This window comes from Ochotona princeps, chromosome 1 (genome assembly GCF_030435755.1).
Source record: "Ochotona princeps isolate mOchPri1 chromosome 1, mOchPri1.hap1, whole genome shotgun sequence".
Taxonomy (NCBI): Eukaryota; Metazoa; Chordata; class Mammalia; order Lagomorpha; family Ochotonidae; genus Ochotona; species Ochotona princeps.
The window spans coordinates 85,979,937-86,003,826 of NC_080832.1; the positions used below are offsets into that span (position 1 = coordinate 85,979,937).

Here is a 23,890-nt window from a genome sequence, read left to right on the forward strand (position 1 = left end):
CAATTCTATCACATCATACAAAACTTAGGAAAAGCTCATTTATATTGGATACAACGGCCTGTGTTTGTTTCACCCACAGTTGGAATGAAAACTCCTTGAGGGCAAAGAGATTCAATCTTTTCAAATTCATCTTTATACAGACCTTGGTAAATGGTTGCTTCCCAGTTTATTGTGCCCCAACCCAACACAAACCAAGCCAGCACCAAATGTTTCTTAAATGCAATGGATTCATTGCTTTCACCAGAAAAATCCTCTGGGGAAAGTCAATTTCTTGCTTGCTGTTTCTAGCTTTACTTAGGAATAATATCAAACAGAGCAAAGGGCTTGTTGCTTCCAAATTCACAGAGAACAGGGCCAACAGATTTCGATTAATTTAAGCAGCTGACTACTTAATTGAAAGAAAGCTCTAGTGATCCTCGGTTCAGGAGGAAAGAATTCACGAATGGATTTACAGTTACAATACATCATTTTGTACTGTAATTGTGAGAAAAAGAAATCCATAATGTTCTTTGGTTGGAAAATGTTTGAGAAAGCAATTTCTTTCCTTAAAAAACCCACCGACTCTTCTATTTGCGTTAATATTTGCTATAAATGGTTCTTTAGTGTCTCTGGGATTTAATTATATAATTTAAACAGCTATAATTTCATAACATTATTTTTCTGGGAACCATTCTGTTGTAATATTTTAGTATCTGAGGAAATGCCAAAGTCTCCCTTTCCCAGTTCCAATTACAGTCTGAAAACTGTAAAACACGTGTCTGGAAGCCAGCAGATGACTGAATATCTACATGACTTTTGCATTTCAGTACAGAACCCTCAATCTTCCATTGGGCTGTACAGCGAACCACTACTACAGAGAACATGGGCCAGATATTACATATCACATGGATTTTTGGGTTCCTGGAAGGAGCTTGTTTTTCTCAAGAATATCTTACCCATACTCTCTTTTATTCTTTCAACTTCATAAAGAGAGGCTTATTTGTTATCTGTTTTAAAAACCAGGTCAAATGCACATACTCCTGGGAGATGTAATAGCAATGTTTTATATTTAAAGAAAATTCTAAAAGTATTTTTACAGTGGCAAGGTAATTTGATTATTGACACACAGTGTCTTATTTGAGTGGCTTGGTACGATTATATTCTTCATTTGACAGATGCGAAAACTAAAATTTCCCTCCCCGTCAAATTATACAATAAACAACTGGTAGAAACAAGGTCCAAAGTCATTCCATCCTAGTAAATTTTGTTCAACCAAAATTTCTTGAGAAATTGAGTGGGATAGAAAAGAATAAAAGGAGTGCCCCCTGGGGAGTATAGGTGGGAGAAGATAGCCCCAAGATAGGATAGGTTTCATTTACTGGCCAGTATAACAAAAAAAGCAAAATGATAAGTTTGGAATACCCTCATTATTTTTTTAAAGATTTATCAATTTATTTCAAAGGGGGGGGATAGTAAAATCTTCCATCTACTAGTTCACTTTCCAAATAGGGTTGGGACAGGATGAAATCAAGTGCCTGGAACTCCAACTGGGTATTCCACATTGATGTCGGGGTGCCAAACACTTGGGGAATCTTCCACTGCCATCCTGGGCACTTTAACAGGATCAGAAGTAGAGCAGCCAGGATTTGAACCAGTGCTCATATGAGATGCCAGTGTTGCAAACAGGTGGTTTAACTTTTTGTGCCACAACTTCAGCCCTATATTTCTAAGCAGCTATTTACACTGAATAATGAGTCTAATGAGTTTTTCCAGATGATGATACTGTTGATGTGACTATTTGAACCAACATTATTATATGGATGACATTTCTTTATAAAGTCTTGACTAGAGGAAAATAGGAGGTCAGAAAAGCACCAACACTTTCACCTTGGAAATGGTAAGTTCTAGACTAAATCCTGGAACTGAGAGGCAAAAATAATGAAAAGATGAGAGTGGAGAGGAGAAGAAACTTGAGGAGGAAGAAAGGACACCCTGGTAACTATTAAATGGTGTCATAAAGCAAAACAAAAGTAATGAAAAAACGGCAAAGAATACTAAGATGGGTTTATAACAATGGCATTAATGACAACAAATCTTTAATCATTGTGTGGCAAATCATCTTACTCTTAGTCTATTTATGCAACTAAACCAAATATAAATATAAAAATTAATACTAGAAAAGAGAAAGGCATTCTCTTATAATTTTGGATGCTGCAAAGTGCAAGATTGAGAGTGGCATTTGTTTTGTAAAAGGCCTTCTTGCTGTGTCTCCACATGACAAATGGCAGAAGGGCAAATCAGAGTTAGCGAGACTTTGGGAAGCCCATGTTATGAGGGCATTTACGCCTTTAATATAGGATATATAGGATATATAACCTCTTGAAAGCCAGATACTTAATATTATCACCTTGGCAACATCCGAATTTCATGAATAGATATACACTCAAATTGTAGCACAGATACATATTGTTGCCACTTTAATTTTTATAACAGTCCTGTGAAGAGGAGTTACCCTTATATTACACATACCAAAAGGTTAGACATCTCACCCAAGATTGTATTCTTAGTAGACAAGAGGTACCTATGGGATTCCATGGCTTTGATTTTTTTTTTAACTCTGCCTTAAACTACCTCACAGTGAAAGAGATGGTAATAAAATAAAATATACATCATTTAGAAATCAGGCAGGACATTCTGTGGTAAAAGATTACAGGATCCCTCAAGTGAGCTAGAAAATCAATATAGGTGACACATTGGGAACCATGAGACATTGTGCAGACATGCATCGTCAAAGACTTGGATGACGCCAGAAGGTTAAAGAGGAAAGTGACCAGAATGGGAGGCTGGTGAAGACAAACATGAGGAACTACTGGAGATACAGTGGAGTATTAACACCATGAGGGGTTTGGATTGGAAACAGAAGGAAAAGAAAGAATCAAAGTTAGGCAGAGAAAGAAAGGGAGTCAGCAAACTCAATGAACAGTAACTGTTGTGGTTTCAGTGACACCAAGTAAATGGAGAGCAAAGCAAACAAAAGAAAAAAATAAAAACACTCAACCAAGTTAAATGAAAGGATGGGTAACTAAGAGGATGATACTGCCTGTATGTTTGGGTCCTAAGAGATGCAGCTCCTTGGAGCTCTTCATCACTGGGGAGAACAGTTGTGGGGAAGTGGTCACACACAAAGGGTATCAGCTATCCTTCTAATCAAACTAGAACAGTGCCATGGTATTCTATTGTGAAGGAGAGATCTAAAGATCAACATTGTGGGATTTTAAAGGATTTCAGTAGTACAAAAACATGTTGGTTTATGCATTCAGCAGAGAGATCTTTTGAGAACTTACCTCCACCCCTGCAAACAAAAACAAAAAGTAGAAGTGTGAGTGGAAGCCAGCAGTTACATGTTCATTCTTGGGGAATCACTGGAAACTCCAAGCACCCATGTGATCCATGATCTTTTCTCGCTTTAGCCAGTTTCTATCCCCACACTGGCACATATCTGTACTAAAAAAGATCTATAGCTCCTAAATGTCATAGTCTAGGCTATCGCCAGCATTCCTGGTTCAGAAGTTCAGAAGCATTGCGATTTACAGGTGAAGGATTGCCATAAAGGCAAATTCTTGGTCTTGAAAAACAATTTTTCACATCTGCCACTTTGGACATTTTTCAAACTCGTTCCTCTGTGTATTCCAGGAAAGTGCTCACTTGGGCTGGGTTTGTCTGTTTCTGGCCTGCATATTGAGCTGTGTATTTGAGGGAACTCAAGCACAAGCAGTTTATGGTTGTATGAATAAGCAAAATACTCAATATGTGACCTGATTGTTTTCCAAAATTGCACAGTCCCTGGTTTCACTTGTCATTTTGCAAGAGTGGGAGGACAAGACTGTGACAGTGAATGCATTCAATGGGTGTAATTAATCCATTTCATAAAAGCAGATTTTCTAAATTTTGCTATGAAGCTCATAGTTCTTTTTTTTTCTCATAGTTTTTAACACTTCCGTTTTGAAGGCAGAAAGACATCATTTTTCAAGGTTCTTATTATCTCAGATAAAGCCCCATTGCATTATTGATACAGTGGAACTGACTGATTTTCATGACACAATGCTTAGAAAAAAATATCACTCCCTCCCAGTGCTGTCCTTCTGCTTTTCCATCCATGAAATGTTTCATACACATCTCTTCCCGGTATGTTTGCTAAAGGAAAAATATTATTTGTCAGCTTCCTGCTGTATACAGAACAGCAGGAGTCTTTAGAGTGCCTTGTCACCCACAGAAGCAACATGAATGCCCCAGTGCAAGGTGATAAAAGCCACAGAGTACTGAAAACTAAGAAGGATGAGGATGTGTGAAACAAATATTTGTATCCAGGGGCATTTCCAAAGCTCAGCAGCGACAAAAAACATACATTGGTAATGATGGTGCCTCTACCTCCTTGTCTGACCTTAAAATTCTCTAATACATCACCCAAACTGGTAGAAAAGTCAGCTAATGCTGACCCCACAGGCACACAGACCGCCAACAATGTAGCAGTGCTCTGTGGTTCCTCTTACTGTAATAAAGTGATCACATTCAAGTGCAGGGAAAATGTGATTTCCAAGGCACACTGCTGGGACTTAAGAAAACCAGGCCAGTGTCACTGGCTCATATGTTACCAAGTTACATAGAGGCCAAGAGCATGTGCAAAATAGTGTGGGGACATTCTGTATGTCTTATTTATTTTGGGGTGACAGTAGTCTTTACTTTCAACTCAAATGTATAGTATTAATTTTTCTGTTCTATATTCCAATGAACCATTCTTGGCTCAGCTGAGCCTCATGTTTACAGAAGGTAAACTCAAGAAAGTTCTAAGAAAACACTGAATGATTTTGGTCTTAAAAACCTGTGCCCACACAAGGGATTCCAAGCAAATGAAAGCACTGATGACTGTGGCCAGCAACGCAGGAACCATTGATGTTAACCTCTACCAAGCTCATAGGATCGTCTTCTTGCTTTCTTAAGTGAATTTAACCTATTTTCAGTATGCTGTACAGAGGAATATGATAAATTCTTTTGAATCTACAATGTGATGCTGTCAAATATTAACCAATTGCTGTAGTTGCTTGATAGCATTACACTATTTTATTACAGAAATATCTGAAGCCCCATGACATCTTATTTTCTAACATCTTTCCTAGTTTCTGAAAACATGCTGCATCTCTAGTCAATAATTTTTCTCAGTTTTTCCTTTGTAGACACTGTTGTGCAGACAAAAAAAAAAAAAGACTGCAAGGATTTAGCTGTGTTTCTACGACAGGTGCAAAGTTTTCTTACCATTTAAATGGAGACAATTTTTTAGGCCTACCTCAGAAAGCTATATAGCAGCAAAATATGACTGGCATTTGACTTCTCAAACCTTAGTGTTTACCCTACATGAGGAAATGATGGGTACCTTTGCATGGGCCCAGCTATTATAAATTCGGTGATCACAAATGAAGGATTTAAAATGTACTGTCCCGCCACAGCTATAGATAACAGATTGCTCTAAATGTCTCAATATGTCCACAGATAAGAACCTACATGAATAAAGTAGTCAGTTTCTGCCCAAAGATAACATTCTCTTCCACTACAAGGTAAACAAACTTAGTAAAAATTGTAGGAAGCTAGAAAGTGACTAATAGTATACCAATGCTATCATTCATAAGGCGAGAAAAAAGAGAAGTAATTAGGAAATCAAATCCAAGGCCTAGTTTTTGGAATCTCAACCTGATACCCCTCAGCTGCCTCAAATGCATGTCTATGTATTATGTGGTCACATAAGGTGATACTAAAATTTTAGCAATGTTGGCAACAGCTGCTTCATCTGCCATCATGACCCTAGTGGGGCACAAGTGGCAATAAAAATAATTAAGAAGTCATGTCTCCACTTTATGTTTTTGTCTCTACATTTTAAAAATCTAATAATGTCATCTTTACTTTAAAAGTGAAATTACTATTCCCACTGACTTAAATAAATGGTTGGGTTCATTTTAACTGAAGATACTATCATTACAGACTATGGCCTTTAGTCATAAGCAGAGAACACTGAGATTCTTACTGAAAGGAAACTCTGGAAACACGACAAAGAACTGATCAGTCATAAGGTACTACAAGGGATGTTTGATATGAATTTATTTTCCACTTAGATATGGTTTGTCTTAAAATGAGTATAGTCACATGAGGGATGTTTTAACCAGAAAAAAACAAAGGCTTCCATCAGAAACTTTTTGGTCATCTGCCTTATTCAGCACTTCAACATGTGTTAAGGACACCAACTTGCTTCAGAGGTAGACTGTACTACACGCAAGAAATAATGGTTGTGTATCTCAAGTCTTCAGTGCATAGCAGACAAAATTGCAGATGTGAGATACACAAGCTGAAGACTATTAAATCATGGGATAGAATTTCGGGAAGAGGTTAGTTCTATGGTTTCGAGGGCATGTTTTCATTATTGTAACTGTTCACCTGATTCAATGTGTGGCCTCAAAGAAAGGAAGCAGCCGGTTTTCGCTGCCAGGTTAAAAAAAATAGACTGTAATGAAAGATAGTATCCAATGGATTCAGTGCAGGCAGATTAAATGGGTTATAATGAAGTCTTTGCCAGTTTTCTTTCAGCAAACAAGTTTACTGATGCACCAACAACATTGTTTCTACATGTTAGAACAATTTATTTTGATAATTAGAAATAGTGATTTCATCCCATAAAAACATAGTCTAACTGCTTCAGATGAAAGCACACGTGCTATAACTTAGAGGAGCAGGGTGTGATGGCTGATTGCCTTCAAGGTCATTTGTGACCTTATTCCACTCTCAGAGCACCCTATATGAGAAAACCACTGGCTCCCAACCCGTTCCTGACACTATTCTCCTAGTTCCTTTTTAAGTGGAGTATGTCAAATTCTTCCCTAATCTCTTGCCCTTTGCAATTCCTGATCTTTCTGACTGGAATGTTTTTGCTTTGTCCTTCAGCATGGTTATAGTTCCATCGCAAGACATGTCGTTCACCCAGGGATAGATGCTTGGATCACCTAAGCCAGAGTAATAGCTCTTTCCTTCCAAATTACTACCATAATCCCCCATTTTCTCTTATTGCCTAGCTTACACTAAGCTGTGCAGTCTATTAAGTAGTCTTACTAGTTATTGCTAACTTCCCATAACAGAGTGTAAAACATTAAAGGTAGGAACTTTGTCTATAGGTTGTTCCTTTGGTGCTGCATATTTTATGCTTGAAAAAAGGATTTCTATATCATAGTTTATTAAAAGTATTTGCTAATACTTAACAGTCTCATCTGTGGTGACATCTTTTTAAAAAAAAAGTTATATATTGTGAAGGTCAGAGTTACAAAAAGGGAGAGGCAAAGAGGAATATTCCATTCACTGGTTTACTTCCCAGGTAGCCACAGGACCAGGGCTGAGTCAGACCAAAGCCAGGAGTCGCATGGGGTTTCACAACTGGGTTGCAGGGGTATAAGCACTTGTACAAATTATCACTGCTCTACGTAGGTCACTAGCAGAGAGGTGGATCAGAGCCAGGGCTTGAACTGCCACTCATGTAATGGGCTGGCCTTGCAGGTGGCAGCCTTACCCATCATGTCAAATGGGAAATATCTTTTATGAAAGATTTAGTTTTGTGAAAGGCAGAAGTACAGGGTGTGTGTGTGTGTGTGTGTGTGTGTGTGAGAGAGAGAGAGAGAGAGAGAGAAAGAGAGAGAGAGAGAGAGAGAGAGAGAGAATGAGAATGAGAATGAGAGAGAAAATGAGAGAATCTTCCATTTACTAGTTCACTCCCCAAATGTCACAATGGCCCAGCCAGGCCAAACCCAGAAGCCAGGAGGAGTTCAACCCCGGCTTTTGTGTGGGTGCAAAGGCTCAAGGAATTGCTTTCCCAGGTTCATTAGCATGGTGCTGGATTGAAAGTGGAGCAACAGGGTCAGGAAACAACCCTATATGGAATGCTAGCAATGCAGTCATCAGCTTTACTCTTTTCACTATTACACTAACCCCTGTGGTTGGCAGAAAGCTTTTAAGACACCACTAGTGGATGCCTTAAATCGCAGAGAATGTTAAATGCAACAGGTCAGTGCCTTTTCCAGCTCATTTAGCAGTTACCATGCACCAAGGCGCTACCTTATGCAATTTCAGATGAGACAGCAAAACTGGTAGAAAGGATTCTTTCTTTCTTCAGGGTTTAACAAATGAAGTATTTGGTTTTACAATAGATCCTAGGAGCATCAACATATGATTTAATCTTTTCATTTTAAACAAAGCACTTTCCAGTTTCTGTTCAGCATGTTCTTTGGAGTCATTACTGAGCAAAATAGTTACTTGAACATAAGCCCCACTACTGCCTTAGGCCAGTGGATTTGATAACCTGATGGCTAGTAAGAGATTAGCAGGTGGGGAGCATAAAATGTGGTTTGCTGGATACAGAGGTAGGGGACCACACCAGGCTGCTCAGGATGGTATGCAATTTTAAACTTCACAAATTTTTTCTGGAATTTTCTCAACAGCTTTTGAATTTCAACTGTCAAAGAATGAACAAAAGTGAGGTGGAAAAGGAACCACCACAAATGTGTTCAACTTCACACCTGAAATGCAATCTTTTAAAGGTCTAAATACACAATTAAATCTTTTAGGACTGTACAATGATTGATGCTTTAAAGGCAAAAGATATTCTTTTATAATGAAATTAATATTAAAGTAGAAAAAGCATTTTGAATCTGTTGTCTCCGAAAAGAATAATAAAATTTATTGGAGTAAGTTCCTATAAAAATTGATGCTGCAGATTCTATTAGTGTTTATAATAGATAGATATTTTAAGATACACTTTAAGAAAGTTTGTTTGAGAGGATGACACAGAGAGAAACAGAATGAGAGTGAGCATGCTCTCACCCACTGGCTCATTTGACAAATGCCAATAAAGGCTAGAGAGCTGGGAACTCGATCCAGGTCTCCATGTTTATGGTAGGGACCCATGAACCATCCCCAGTGCCTTCCAGGCATCTGCAAAAAACTGCCATCAGCAACCTGTAATGGGTCTAAACCCAGGAATAATGATAATCAACGCCAACGTCTAACCAATGACTTAACCAGGAGACCAAATATCTACCCTAAATGGATATTCCCGAGATCCACAGGCTAAGAAAGAATTTCCATTGAGCTGACACTGAAGACAACTGTTCATAAAAAATTATTTGCATTTAAATTACGAGAGAAAATGCAACAGAATCCTCAAAAATTTTAGTATCATTTTGATTTCCAGCTAAGCTTCAAAAACTGAACAATTTCCATGCTTACAATACTTTCCGAAAGGCATTCTTTGCACAAAGCTTTTCCAATAGAAACAGTAGAGGGAGCTGCTGCCCCATGTAACAAAATCTCTGAATTTCTGTTTTCAGACTAAATTGCTATGCACTGAAATGTGACACAGTTGAGCCCACTGCTCACTTCTCATATTGCAATAATGAAACAATGCACAAAAACAATACCAGAAAAAAATGAAATCACAAGCCCTGCCTCTAACAAAAATAATAACACACTTTAAAGTTAATGTGGTTTTTAATAAACACTTTTTACAGTAATGATGGATGAGAAGTTAATGTCAAATGGGTGGGCTAATACAGGCTTCCTTGAATGCCTCATTAGTTAAATTCTCTGGCTTTCCCTCCTGCTCTGCCTCGTTTCCAGATGCTTTCTTCTTCTTCTTTTTTTTTCCTAAAGAAACTGAACATGGAATTCTTTCAATTAAGCTAAGGCATTCTGAATCTCGAGGCATTCCACGTCTCTATCATACACAGGTCACCATTTTCCATTGCTTATGCTACTCAGATAACTGGAAAGCTTCTTCTTAAAAAAAATGATTCAAGTTGAGTGTGAGGGATAGTACTTGAGACTTGAACACATCACAACTAAAAAAATGCAAGAGCACAGATCATGGATGAAAAACCCTGAACCTTTACAAGAAAGAAGCTGAAGCTATGAGGAGGAAAACATCCTCAGACAGTCATGTTATTAGATAACTGAGAATCATTTTTAGACCATCCAAGCTGCTAAAATCTTGTGTCAGGTCCAAGGACAAGCCTTAGGGGGGGCATTCCTCGCTGAGCCCAGTCATTTCCTGATTGATTAGAGGCCACCAATGAGGAAGGTTTTCCATAGATTCCTGCCCAGAAATGCGGAGTCAGGGAGCCCTTCAACAACTAAGACACTTTCTGAGACACCAGGCAGAAATTCTTTGGAAGAAATGAGAGTTTTTTCCTTTTACACTTATGATCATCTTTGTTTTGCAACAGAAAACTGAACAAATGCTTTATAAAAAATTGTGCAACTAACGGGTTGAACACACACAATTAAAGTGTGGGAGATCATTTTTAGTAGACACTTTGTGATAGCTTTTTAAAAAATTATCAAAAAGTATGCATTCTGCTTTGGAATCAAGAATCTCAGTAGAAAGACTGGCTAAAATGTTTTAGTTATTTGAGAAGCTTCAGGCCATTAGAGGCTTTTCTTTTCAGTTCCATTTCTTTTCATCTTCGTGGGTACTGCCCTAAACAATAATGCTACCTTTGCCAAAGGACATGAACGAGCGTTTTTCAAAGGATGAAATACAAATGGCCAACGGACATAAAAAATGCTCAGGTTCACTAGCCATCAGGTGAATGCGAATAAAAATCACATATGAGGTTACATCTCACCCCAGTTAGAATGACCATCGTCCAAAATCAAAAAATAAATGCTGGCAAGGATGTGGGAAAAAAGGTACCATAACTTACTGTTGGTGGGAAGGGAAACTGGCAGAATCAAAGTGGAAAATGATATGGATAGTTTCAGGAGATCTGAAAATAAACCTATCACATTATCCAGACATCCCACTCCTGGGAATTTACCAAAATGAATTGAAATCAGCATAGGAAAGAAGCATTTATGCTCCCATGTATATTACAGCTCAGTGCATAATAGCTAAGATAGGGAATAAACCCTGATGTCCATCAACTGAGAACTGGATAAAGCAAATGGAGCATTTAAACAATATGTAATACTACTTGGCCATAAAAAGAATGAAATCTTGTCTTTTGGAATAAAATGGATGCAACTGGAATAAGCCAGTCTCAAAAAAACAAATGTGATATATTTTTTTTCTGAGAAATGGCAGATAAGAGAATGTAAAAAAATGTTCAGTAATAAAATTTTCATTTTGGGATATGATTGTCATGTTTCAGCACTTGTTTATATAACTGTGAAACTGTAGTCTTCCTTTTTTCTTGTCCAAAGTTACAGTTTGTAATAAATTAAGCCTGTAAATATACAATGGATTAAATAATATCTTAAAAACTGATGAAGACAGGGTTGGGAGGAGAATGGGGGGCAGTGGAGTGAGGGATGTTGGGTGATCTTCTTGGAGCTGTAGCTGTAGAATGCATAATAAGGTCCATTCTCTTGATATTAATAAAATAACAACACCAACAACAAAAGAAACACTACCTTTGACTTGGAGAATTCCTCTAAATGCCCAAAGGGCAGAACATTTTCTTGGGAAACTGAGCCAAATATGCTATTGTCAAATGATTCTTATTCTTTTCAAAAAACTATACTGATTAAAGTTTCTTCCTATAGTTTTCTAAAACTAAATTGTGTGAACATAATGGTAAAATTATATAAAACACTTACTTGTGGTATAGTGCAATCACTATTTGGTGAGAGACAAAACTGAAGTTTTTTTACAAAAATATTTCATATTGTCACAACAAATGTTAACACATACTTTAGAAATCTCACATCTTGGCCACTAGGGTGAGTCCTACACCTTCTCCAATCCCAGCGAAAGTTTCAGGCCTTAACCATCCTTCTCTTGTTCTCGTTCTCTCTCTCTCTCTCTCTCTCTCTCTCTTTTACCAAATACACACACACATACAAACACACACACGCACACTCCACATACATTTTTTTATGAGTTCCTTTTTACTGAGTTCCTTCCTATGATGAAGAACTCATGTCACACAGGGCCCAATACTGGGAGACAATCAATCAAAAGCAATAACATTTTGAAATAAAAATGTCCACAAATAAACTTGGCTGTCTCTTAAGCTATACAGGGATAAAAATGTATATATTAATAAATCATTCCACTACATTTTCAACGAGCTTTATGAAGTACTCCCCTACTATGACAGTTATAATGAATCCTGCTTAGTATATCCATCATCTAACTTTAATGCTAAAATGACCCATCAGTAAAACCCAGTCATGAGACTCCAGCTTAGAACTCTGCACACATCCTGATTGCTTCCATAACTGGTGAACCCTCACACAAAGTCTGCCAGATTCTTTCTCGTTTTGGCTTCATTGTTAATGGCCTACTGCTGTGCATCTCAACTGTGTGAGGCGACTCATCTGTCCCCACTCCCCAGAGGTTCAGCACATATTTTTGTGGGGGCTGATGTGCTCCACAAGCAAGAGCTAGGTCACTAACCACTCCCTTCCCATTTGCTTCACTGCACAAACTGCCTCAGTCTTTATGTTTCTGTTTTTACTTCCAGAGGGAAACCAACCCCAACCATTCTCCTTCTCTGGTCATACTTTAATGAACTGGATTTGAATCTCCATAAGACAAGGACAGTGTCATATACAGTTTGGCAAGCCAGCTCCTAATAGTGTTAGGCTTAAAGGACTCTCAATAATTATCTGTGAAACTGTTGCATGAGGTAAATTACTAACACTTAGAATTTTTTATGAACTCATTTTCTTAAAATGTTCCTTATTATGACCTTAAAAGACTATTTTTGAAAAGCACTCTTTGCTTCTAATCATTTGGGAAATAACAGTTCTGTTTTGAAAGTACCTTATGTTTGGAAAATTAAACATGAATGTGACACAAAGAAATGTAGGGAGACAATCGTTTTCCCATTTGTTTCAATGCTGTCATCAATTAAGCTCTGTAAGTATGGAAGGTGCTCCACTATTTTTTTTAGCAAGTTAGTATGCAAGCCATTAATTTACCCTATGATGTGAACAACTCTGAAAACGACAACTGATGAAAAGTATATCCCAGGATGATATTTTGATATTCTTCATGTAAGAGAAAAGATATTCCATCAATTAGGAGATATTACAATTCTTAAACAGCTAATGAAGTTATGATTAGCCCAATACTTTCCTTCTTACAAAAAACCTTGTATACAAAAAGCAACTTTTGCTTTCCAACATAGATTTTCTCTATTTCTGTAGTCTAACAAATTGGGTATTTACACTATGTTAAAAAAAAGTCGGGAGGGGCCAGCATCCCGCAGACAAATCTGCTGCCTGTGACACTAGCATTCCGCTACTGGAGGACCAGCTCCCTGATAATGACCTGGGAATGCGGCAGAGGGCGTCCCAAGGGCTTTGTCTGCAACACCCATACGGGAGACCTACATGATGTTGGCTCTGGCTTTGGTTTGGCACAACCCTGGCCATCGCAGCCATTTGGGGAGTAAATCAGCAACTGCAAGGTAGATTTGTCTGTCTGTCTGTCTCTCCTTCAGTTTCTAATTCTCCTTTTAAATAAAAAAATATTTTAAAAGGTTAAAAGTCATTTTTCTCTCAAATACCATATGCTCAGAATTTAATGAAGTATCTATTAAACCCATAGCTGAATTTGCTGTGTACATATAACACCTGAAATAAAATAAGCTTCTCTCACTTCTAAATACTTTAGTAACAAACTAAGATTTTGCAGAATTGAATATTATAGATCATTTCTGAGTCATGTTTCTTAATATTCTAAATTCTTCAGTAAGCTCATATGATCAGTAGTTGAAAAATTATTCTAGAATTCAGTATTATCCTCTTGTGTCTTTGATATTTGGCAAGCTTGTCATAAAGACTTTCAGCATTCAAATGTACCCTCTAACACAACAATTACACATGTTTAAAATCAGCATCATTTGTTTAGAAAACTACATGAAGGTCTAATCTTGCCTGATGGCATTCACAGGCTTTTTTTAAAGTATAAAACAATAATTGAAAATCTTACAATATGTTCTTAGTGAAAAAAGGAATAAAAACAAACAGAACTGATTCCTTTAAAGACTTGATTCTAGGATATTCAGTTTTCTCTTCCTCCCCTCATGCTTTTATACTCATCGCTTATTGACATTGCTAATTGGACAATTCACTTGAGTGGCTCAAGAGAAATGAAATCAATGATGGGGACAGCAATAATGCCTATTTTTGTCATGTGGCCACATCCTAAGAAATACCCAAGGTATGGGTCTGGAGCTTCTCAGTGGTGTGCAAGATTCTACTCTAAAAAGTCACTTATTTGGCCTTTACTTTATCATCTGTAAACTATATTCATTTGTTACATAATCCAAGACCACATGTCACAGACCAGAAATTAAGCAAGGGAAGATTATATTACAGATAACAAAAGAAAGGCCATAGAGGAGAACAGGCAAAGGCAGGTTAAAAACTATGAAGGACCCAGACAGACCCGTAGAATCCACATTTCTTGAGGGAAAGGAAAGCTATTAGAGAGTTTCAAACTATTCCAGCCACTCCAGATGCAAAGCAAGCTTTGGTCAGAGTCATCATTTACTGATATTATTCGACTTAGAGAAGGTAGAGAAAGAGAACAAATCTTAGCTGGCTTTAAAAATGTAGACATGTGTTCACAAAACCCTAAATTAAGGCACTGGCAGTGGGGATGAAAAGGAGGAGAGGGATTTGTGAGCTGTTTGAATATAGAACTGACATATGCTGGACTGATATGGAGTATGAAGAAGACAAAAAATATCTAGGGTTATTTTTGGAACTTAGTTTTGGGTATGCTAATTTTCTAGTACCTGGAGACCAACATGTAGAGACTGAGCAAACAATGGAATGTGTAGGCAAGGAGGAATATTGTCCAGAATACAGATGCAGACAAAGAGGAAGTTGCTAGAGGAGACAAAAAGAATGGCCCTAGAGTTAGGGGAGAAAGTCATCACTACAAAAAGAAGAGAATTTTAAATGGGAGAGCACTGATTTGTACAATTCCTGTGAAGCTATGAAGTGAAGTGAAGTATTCAAAGCGAGTACAGTGTCATTGAAGTAGCTCAGACACAAACAAGATTCTAGAGGATTAAAAATTAAGCAGAACCACAGAGAAGTGGAATTCTTTTTTTTTCTTTGCTAGAAGCTTGGAATAAAGTAGTAAGATAAACTAACTGGTTAGATGATCTTGTCAACTCCTTTTGGCAACAATATGCTCTGAAATTCTGCTCGCTAAAGTGTTTCAAGAAAAGTATGTGTCTCCAGATATCCATCTTACTACTGGTCTTTGTGTTATGGGAGCAGGGAAATGGCACTCATACAGGTTCAGAACAGGACTATCTGGACACCTGACTTAGGGATGTTCAGGCAAGCTCTTCTGCACTTTTCTTGAAGTGTGTAGAGAGCTAGCAACTTCTCTTTTCACTTGTTTTGCAATAGTGATGGTGGTGTGCTTCACAAAGAATATCACCCAGGTGATGAAATCTATCATTTAAACAGTAAGAATAAAATTATTATCCACATGAAAGTAAAGCAACCCTTGGGTAAACACACAGAAATAGAGCTGCTCCAAAAGTACAGCCATCTTATAGTTTACTTACAGGTGGTCCTGGGGGTCCTGGTTTTCCTGGGGCTCCTGGTTTTCCTCGACGTCCCTTGAAATAAAAGAAAAACATAACATTGTAATTCCATTTAATTTTGATATAGTAAGAAGTGGACTATAAAATACAGTAAAAATGAACAAGTTAAAAAATATTTCCAGGTCCACATGACTTTTAGCCATTAAACAATTGTGAAAACTACATACCAAAGCTTAATGACCATGTTGAGAAACACCCTATTTGGAATGAATAAATCTTAGCTGTTATCAATAGACCTTTAAGAGCTGTCTACTTGTAACCCTAGTAAGGTAATACAATGTATCTGAAAGACGTTCTAAAGATTGGCATTTTATCTGATGATTCTATGGTTTCAGGTGCATTTATAAAGGCATCTGTTATCTTACCTTTGTGTTTATTAAAGAGAGATTGCACTGCTAATTTTATGGGCATATTCTGCTGATGAGATTGGTTGTTAAACATGCCTATTTGTTTTATCTTAGACTTTACAGTTTAGACTCTCTGAGGATTGAAGCCATTGATCTGCATTTTTAAAACCACTTCAGGTGAGTTAGTTATGTTCACTCAGGTTTGAAAAGCATTATATTATGCCCTTTCATAATTATACATGTTGACAAGACACAAGCTTGTACCAGATCCTTCCTTTTCTTTGGATGGTTAAGTTGTTCATGGTGAACTAACATGCAATTCTTTCACATAAATCTTCATTACTGCAACCAAATAGGAACCTCCCAAATTTACAAATAGCTAAATTCCAATTGCAGGAAAAAGAAAGATGTATTTGTGCTAACGTCTCTAAATAACTAGGTGGCTTATGTCCTTTAAGACCATTTAGCCATTTGTTATAGAATTAATTTGCAAAACCTTGTTTTCCCAATAAAGCAGAGAACACAGGCACTGAATGCATTCATCTTTATGATATTTCTGAGCACATATTTTTCTAAAAAACAGTCACTTTTACTAATAACTATTTTATGGCTAAAAAGCTAAAATATTAAAATAAGTACATAATAAGTACATACTTGAAAAATGAAAGTATTAGGTTAATCTTTTTTCAAAAACATTTTATTTATTTATTTGGAAGAGGAGAGGGAGAAAGGAAGAGAGGGAAGGAAAGAGGGCAAGAGAGAAAAAGGGAGGGAGAGAGAGGGAAAAGCAGGGAGGGAGGAAGGGAGAGAGAGATATCTCATCTACTGTTTCACTTTCATGTTGGAGCTGGGAACTCATCCTGGAGGCAGGGAGCCATCATTGCTGCTGCCCAGGGTGCACATTATCCAGAAGATGAATTAGGAGCCAGATAGGAGCTGAACCCAGGCCCTCTGGCGTGGCTTCCCATTCCCTTCTTTTTCAACTTGTTCCACAAACAGAGAGAAAGATCCTCCATCCGTTGGTTCACTCCACAAATATCTGCAACAGCGGAGCTAAGTCAATCTGAAGCCAGGAGCCAGGAACCTCCTCTAGGTCTCCTAGGCAGACACAGGTTCCCAAGGCTTTGGGCCAGCCCCCACTGCTTACCCAGGCCAAAAGAAGGGAACCAGATTGAAAATGGAGCAGCGGAGACACAAATTGGTGCCCATATGGGGTGCCAGTGCTTGCAAGCAAAGGAATAGCTAGTTGACCCATCATGCCAGCTCCCAAGTTGGTGTTTTCAATGATTTTTTTTCCTTGAGAATTGTAAGCAATAACATAGAAAAGTCAATTTAATTCTATTAAATTTTTTTTTAGCCTGGAAATGTTTGGCAAAGTTATCCAATTTCCCTGTTTTTCATCTAGGCTTGGAGTGGAGTAAAAGTTTAAATGCCAGGTCAACAGCAAGGTAAGCAAGGAAATATGGTAAGATTTGGTGAAAAATGGGCCCATAGTTTCTGAATGTAAAATAAGAGAATACCATCCTAAAAAAGAAAAACTTTTTCTGTAAATAACTCAATCAACATCTACAAAATAGACTTAAAAATTTACTGAGAACAGAAGTAATATTTTAAAATCTATTTTCTATTTTAGAAGTCTAAATCTTGGAGTGATTTTATAAAACTATAAGATTGAAATGAATATACAATATTCAGTACACTTAATCCATGTATACCATTTCCTAGTCTTAAATTTACATTTTTTAAAAACCAGTATGTTGGATCTTTCAATAAATATCCATGAATTAATGTCAGGAGTAATCAATGGCAAAAAGTTTACTTGGAAAATGAAGTATGTCATCTGTTAATTCATGGTAGCACAAAGAAACTAAACCAATGGTAGCTAAGTGATTGGTTCTTTGCTCTAGCTTGTGTTAGGCTGAGGAAAGTGAAACCATAGGGTCAACTTTATTTACACTCCCCTTTCTCCAAAGGGATCATAAATATTGATCTGGGCAGGATGTGTGGGAAACTAACACTATTGCTTAACCTCTATCACAGAACTCATGTTTCAAAGTAACCAAGTCTGAGACATCCGAACATAATATGAACAGTTTAAAATGAGGAGCAAAAAGTTTCTACCCTTCGGTACTGCAAGCACATGCATCTAAATTCTTGCATGTGAGTCTCTGCCAATCTCTGTGGTGATGTAAGTCAGCCTTGCCTTTCAGAGATTCTGATGTGTATGGCAGAAGAGTGCAGAGAGGAAGCTGATCTTGTTCATGTGTCCTTGCCACATGTGCATTCACAGGTAAAATACTTAAGCGGGCTGTTAAGTTAATGGGGCCTATTATATACAGATTGCTTCAACCAGCATTTTCGCAGTTTAAGCCTAGTGTTTAGACTTGACTTTCCTGTGAACAGCCTAAGTCTATTTTAGCAATTTTAAAACACATCTTTCACAAAGCAACACGGTGACATTCTTTTCTAAGCTTGGCACCAAATGTGTTCACAGTTAAGTCCAATGTCTCAGTGTTGTGTAGAAGGGGAGTCCTGCGAGGACATCAGAGAGGTAGATGAGAAGCAGAAATTGGAACTCTAAATTATGATAGGAGAATTGGGGGGCTACAATTTCTATTGATATAATAGTTCTAGCCTACTCCCAGGCATGCTTTTCTCTAGAATCCCTTGTCCATGTCCCTCCTTCAAAGGTGGCAGGTGCTCCGAATCTATGTTCAATGGCACCACAAAGACCTTTTGCCCACAAAGACCTTTTCTCTTTTCACTTAAACAAGCACTAAGGGGAGTCAAGTTTACGTAAGAGCTATAGTTGATTTCTGGCTTGATTTTTTACTATTTTATACAAGATGACCTGAGGAGATGTTATTATTTTGTTATTGGATTGTTCACAGTGAAGCCAGACAACAGGCATAAACCATTAACTCTCATCTTTTGGCTGCAATCAGAGCCTCCTCTCTCAGGGGAAGGTTAACCTTAGCTCTTCTGCTCACAGGACTCCAGGGAACCGGTAAAGACACCTGCAGGGAGGGCCTGGGTTTGTGGGCTGCTGATGGCTCATGAGGATTCACTCTGAGGATCATTTGATTAACAATTATGGTATATTAGGTCCCATTTCTGTCACCTGATATTTCTGTCCTCATATTACACAACTTATCTGAAATTCCTTCTGAAGTGTGGGAAAAAAATTAGGATGTGAATGGAGATTAAAATCCTGGCAGATAATTCAGAAAACAAACAGAGAGAGCTATTTCTAGCTATGGTGGCTGTCCACAGGTTTATTCAGAAGCAACTCTGGTATACTGGTTTCTGGTTAAACATTCAGATGTAGTGACATCTACTGTTCCAGCTTCAATACAACCAGGCTCATTTTACACTTTCCTGACAGCTGGGGTATAAGGCACAACATGCAGATTTACTGTACCAGGTTTCCCTGGAAATTGCTCATCATGTCAATTTCAAACATGGAAATATGATAAAGTTAATAGACAAGAATTTGGATTCCTGTCTACTGACCCAAACTCACTAGTGTTCAAAACTGACCAAGCATCCATATCACTTGGAGGACTGGTTAAGTATAGAGGTACATTTCCATCTCTGAGTTTCTGGTTCAATATGGCTGGAGTGAGATCAGACAACTTGCATATCTTAACAACTTCCCACTAACAGTGATGCTGGTGAGCTGGGGACCACATTTTGAGAATGACTGCTCTAAAGTTAACACTATTATTTAATATTTAACATCAAACAATTGTATCAACTCCCTGACATCCAATAACTGCTGCAGCTTGGTACAAAAGAATTTAATTGGCTTTGCAATTATGTAAAACTTTGAGAATAAAATGTTTATTGTCAAGTGCAGGCAAAGCTGGACTGGGGTTACTTGTTATTTTTAAATGATACTTCTACTTTTCAACAGGTTAGTTGAAGGATTAAAAAGGAGGTCTGACATGGGTGTTTGCCCTACCAGTTCAGATGGTTGGGACACCTGCATTCTGTATTTAAGTGCCTGAGTCCTCTTCTGATTCTAGCTTCCTGACAATGCAGACCCTGTGAGGGAACAGGTCATGGTTCAAGCGATTGTGACACCACCACCTAGGTGGGAGATCTGGAATGAGTTTTCTATTCCTGCCTTTAGCCTGGCTGAGCCTCTGCTGAGGCAGCCACTGGGAGAGAACCAGCAGATTGGAGCTGTTTTTTTGGTTCTTGGTTTTACGCATCCTTTTCTCTCTGTCAGTAGAATTAATATTTTAAAAAGATCATTTGTAAAATTCCTATTGCCTACATCATGAGGATGGTTACTACAAAGATTTCAAAATAATGTGTGCTATCAATAGTGCAGAAGGGCTGGAATGCTTGTGAATGTTACCAGAACTGTAACAGTGAAATTACTACTGAAAACAGCATGAATTAGACTTAAAAATCAGAATTAGAGACAGAATTATCATAGGATCTAGAAGTTCTGCTTCAGGGTACCTACCCAAAAGAGTTGAAGCAGGACCAAGAAGAGACATTTGTGTGTGTATGTTCATACTAGCACAGCACTATTCTCAACAGCCCAGGGGTGGAACCAATCCAAACACCACTGATGGATGAATGCATAAACAAAAAATGGGGTAAAAGCATACAATGGAATTTTTTTCAGTATTAAAAAAGGAAGGAAATCCTGTCACATGCTGCAAAATAGAGGAAACTTGAGGACATTTTACTAAGTGAAATAAAACAGCAGCGACAGGACAAATGCTGTGTGTTTATACGAGAGATAAAAAGTAGTCAAATTCACAGAGACAGAGAGTAGAAAGATGGTTAGCAGGCACTAGAGGAGGGAAGCAAGGGGAAGTGGTTTAATAGGAACAGAGTATAAATTTTTGCAAGAGAAATAAGTTCTGGAGACTTGCATCCAAACATGTGGCTAGACATTACTGCTAGACTTAAAAATAGTACATATGATAAATTTGATGCTATGTGTCTTTTATAATAATTGAGAAAATTTCCTGCCACAATCTGGTAAAAAAAAAATGGTAATATCAATAAATGTTAGAACCTTCTATTCCTGCCCTTCTACCATTCTCTGAGTCCCCAATATTTTTTCATATATCTATTTGATAATTTCAATGAAATCTAAAATATGTAATATGCAGGTTTTAGAAAGCTATAATCAACACTTGACAATGCATATGAAAATTTAAGAAATTATTTATGTGACATGAACATAGAGAGGGAGGAGGAAGGGAAGGGATGAGGAAGGAAAGGGAAGCGAAGCACAAGGGAGAGAGAATGAATTACCATCTTCTGGTTCACTCCTCCAAATGCCCATGACTTCTGAGGCAAGGCTACATCAGGCCCAAGGCTGATCCAAGTATTCAACAGAGGTCTCAAATGTGGTTATCAGTGACCCATTTACTTAAACCAGCCTTGCTACCTCTTGAGGTCTCTATTAGCGGGAAGTCAGAGCTGGAACTGTAGTCGGGTTTGAAATCCAGATATTCTGATGGGAAATGTAAATGTCCTACCTGGTACCCCAACTGGAAGACCAAACACTAACCCTAATGCATATGAACTTAAAAATGCATTTAAAACTAAATACCAACAACAGCACAGCCAATATAAGAAGTCAGAAGGATGCAGAGTTCCCTGAAGCTTGACTGTGGGCCGATGGCTCATTACAAGCAGGCATTTTGCTTAAAAATTCCATTTCTCTTGCATTTTTAAGTGTTTTAAATGATTTGACTTTTAATGGAGTGGCTGTTAGTTTTAAAATTCTATGTTAAGAATGGTTTGCTTTTAGCTAAAACTTCATAAGGAACAATAATAAATTGTGTTTATTTTCAATAACTATATATTATGACCAATTAAAAATGTAAATAAGACATAATTCATTCACATAATGGAATAGTATATATCAATGAAAATGAATAGAAGTGAGCTATGCATAACAATACAGATGTTTATTTTGAACACAATGATCAATTTATATGAGAAACAAAAATTGACCCACTAATCTAGCTTGCTAGCAGTTGTAGCGAGTTACCTGTTTTGGGTGGAGTGACTGAAAGGAAGAGTTACAAGGAATATAGAGCACTGATGGTGATGTTCTGTCTCTTGAAATGTCTGCCACTTAAACGAGCTTATTTTGTGAAAAGGCTTCAAACTGTATTTTTATAATATGAACATTTTTTTTCTGACTACATATTATATTTTAGTTGCACTTGTTGAAAAATGAAATCAGGAGGTTTTCATGTTGGCACAAGTTTGTCTGAATAATTTAATGGCTTTCTCCATCAGCATGTTTGGTGTGTAGGGTCACTATTATCAGAAAGTTAAACAATTTTCAATAGTAAAAATAACAGCATTTCCTGGAAGACTTGCAGCCCGAGAGCATGTGTATCTTAAATTAGATCCTTGATTTATACCCAGTTGGCCCTCAGGAGCCTTGGGAAGAGAAGAATGCAAATAATGGACTACTGCTACTTCTCTGACAGATGGTTTTTTTGTTGCTGACAATAATAGGGATGATGATGAAGACGAGGCTACAGTGCAATCAGATTCAAATAAAGGATGGTATGCTGACCCCAAACCCACAAGATGAAACATGTGTCTAAGTAGTCTCCTTGAGCTGCCAGGTCTTGCTAACACAGTTGGCTCCTCTCAAATATTTTCTTGTTTCCATGTGTGTGTATTTCATAGACACGTAGGCATCAGTTCAGCTTGAACAAGGCATCAAGGAAATGTCAAGGAAGGGGATTCAGGGCCCTTGACTGGCACACACAACTGTGAATGAGGTGTTAATTACACAGGAAAACATTACAGGCTATCTGGGAAGTTTTTTTTTTTTTTTATATTCTGAGCGGAAATAAGATTTATGGCTGATGTGGTAAAGAATCACCACATTTAGAAATCAATGATATGTGCAAAAACGGGAATGTGATCCCTGCATGAGGAATGCATTATGTCCCAAGTGCCCTTTATTTCTTAACCGATATTTAAAAATACATCTATGACAGCAACAATACTAGTCATAAAGGTCTCATTACTTCAGGGCTCAGACAAGTGGCTCTTGTAAGCACAGGGGAAGAGGCTGTAATTCAGTAAGAACAAACAATTTAAGACAGGTTTAGAACTGCAGAAAGATGAATCCGTGCTATTGCCTTACTCATTGAGGTTAGGACCTTCACATTTCTAAGTTATGCCACAGTTTCCACACACCTCTGCCTCTTTCCTTCCATTTGCTTAAGTAGAATCTACCAGTAAGAGCTATGGCTTTTAGAAATGTTGTAAATTGTTGCAGCATTATTGTCTAACCCTCCAGAGCCACAATGGAATTAATAATAATTGAATAAATGATTACACTCATCCCATTTGCAAGGAATTTGGATCTTATCAAATCTCCCTCTTGGTCTGATTTTTGCCTAACTTCACCTCATGCTGTACCATGACTCTGCAGGCCAAATGAAACTTTCCATTTAGATGTGTATGGATTCCCCACCGTCTCACCAACCCACTAAGTCTCAGTCCCCATTTCTGGAACTGTTTTCTAGGCTAGTCATTGCCAGTCTTTGCCAAGGCACATGGTTCATCTTGCTACCAGGTGGTGTAGCCATAGTGTGTGGCTAAACAATTTTCTGTTCATTTCAATATATTTTAACAACTCCTTGCCACACTAAGGGTTTCTAGGCTGGAAGTACATTGGAAAGCATCCTTTCTCTTGTATTTGCATGTTTATAAGGAGGGATTCTTCCAGACTATAAAAGGGAAAGCCAACCATATACACTGGCTTCCTGTTGAGAATTATGACACCAGACTTCCATTTCTCCAAAACCAAGGACTGTCATAACACTTCTTGAGTATAAGTTTTTACTGCACTTTGATATTTTTTTTACATGTAGGGTACATATAAAATGG

The 23,890-nt window shown here is 37.7% G+C and overlaps 1 protein-coding gene across 1 annotated transcript in view; it reads right to left on the reverse strand.

Moving 5' to 3' along the window:
- Window positions 1–23,890, reverse strand: part of COL19A1 (collagen type XIX alpha 1 chain) — a 341,639-nt gene that overhangs the window by 101,874 nt on the left and 215,875 nt on the right. The window contains exon 15 of the mRNA XM_058669675.1: window positions 15,606–15,659. Coding sequence (XP_058525658.1) covers window positions 15,606–15,659 — 54 coding nt within the window. The remainder of the gene's footprint in view (window positions 1–15,605; window positions 15,660–23,890) is intronic.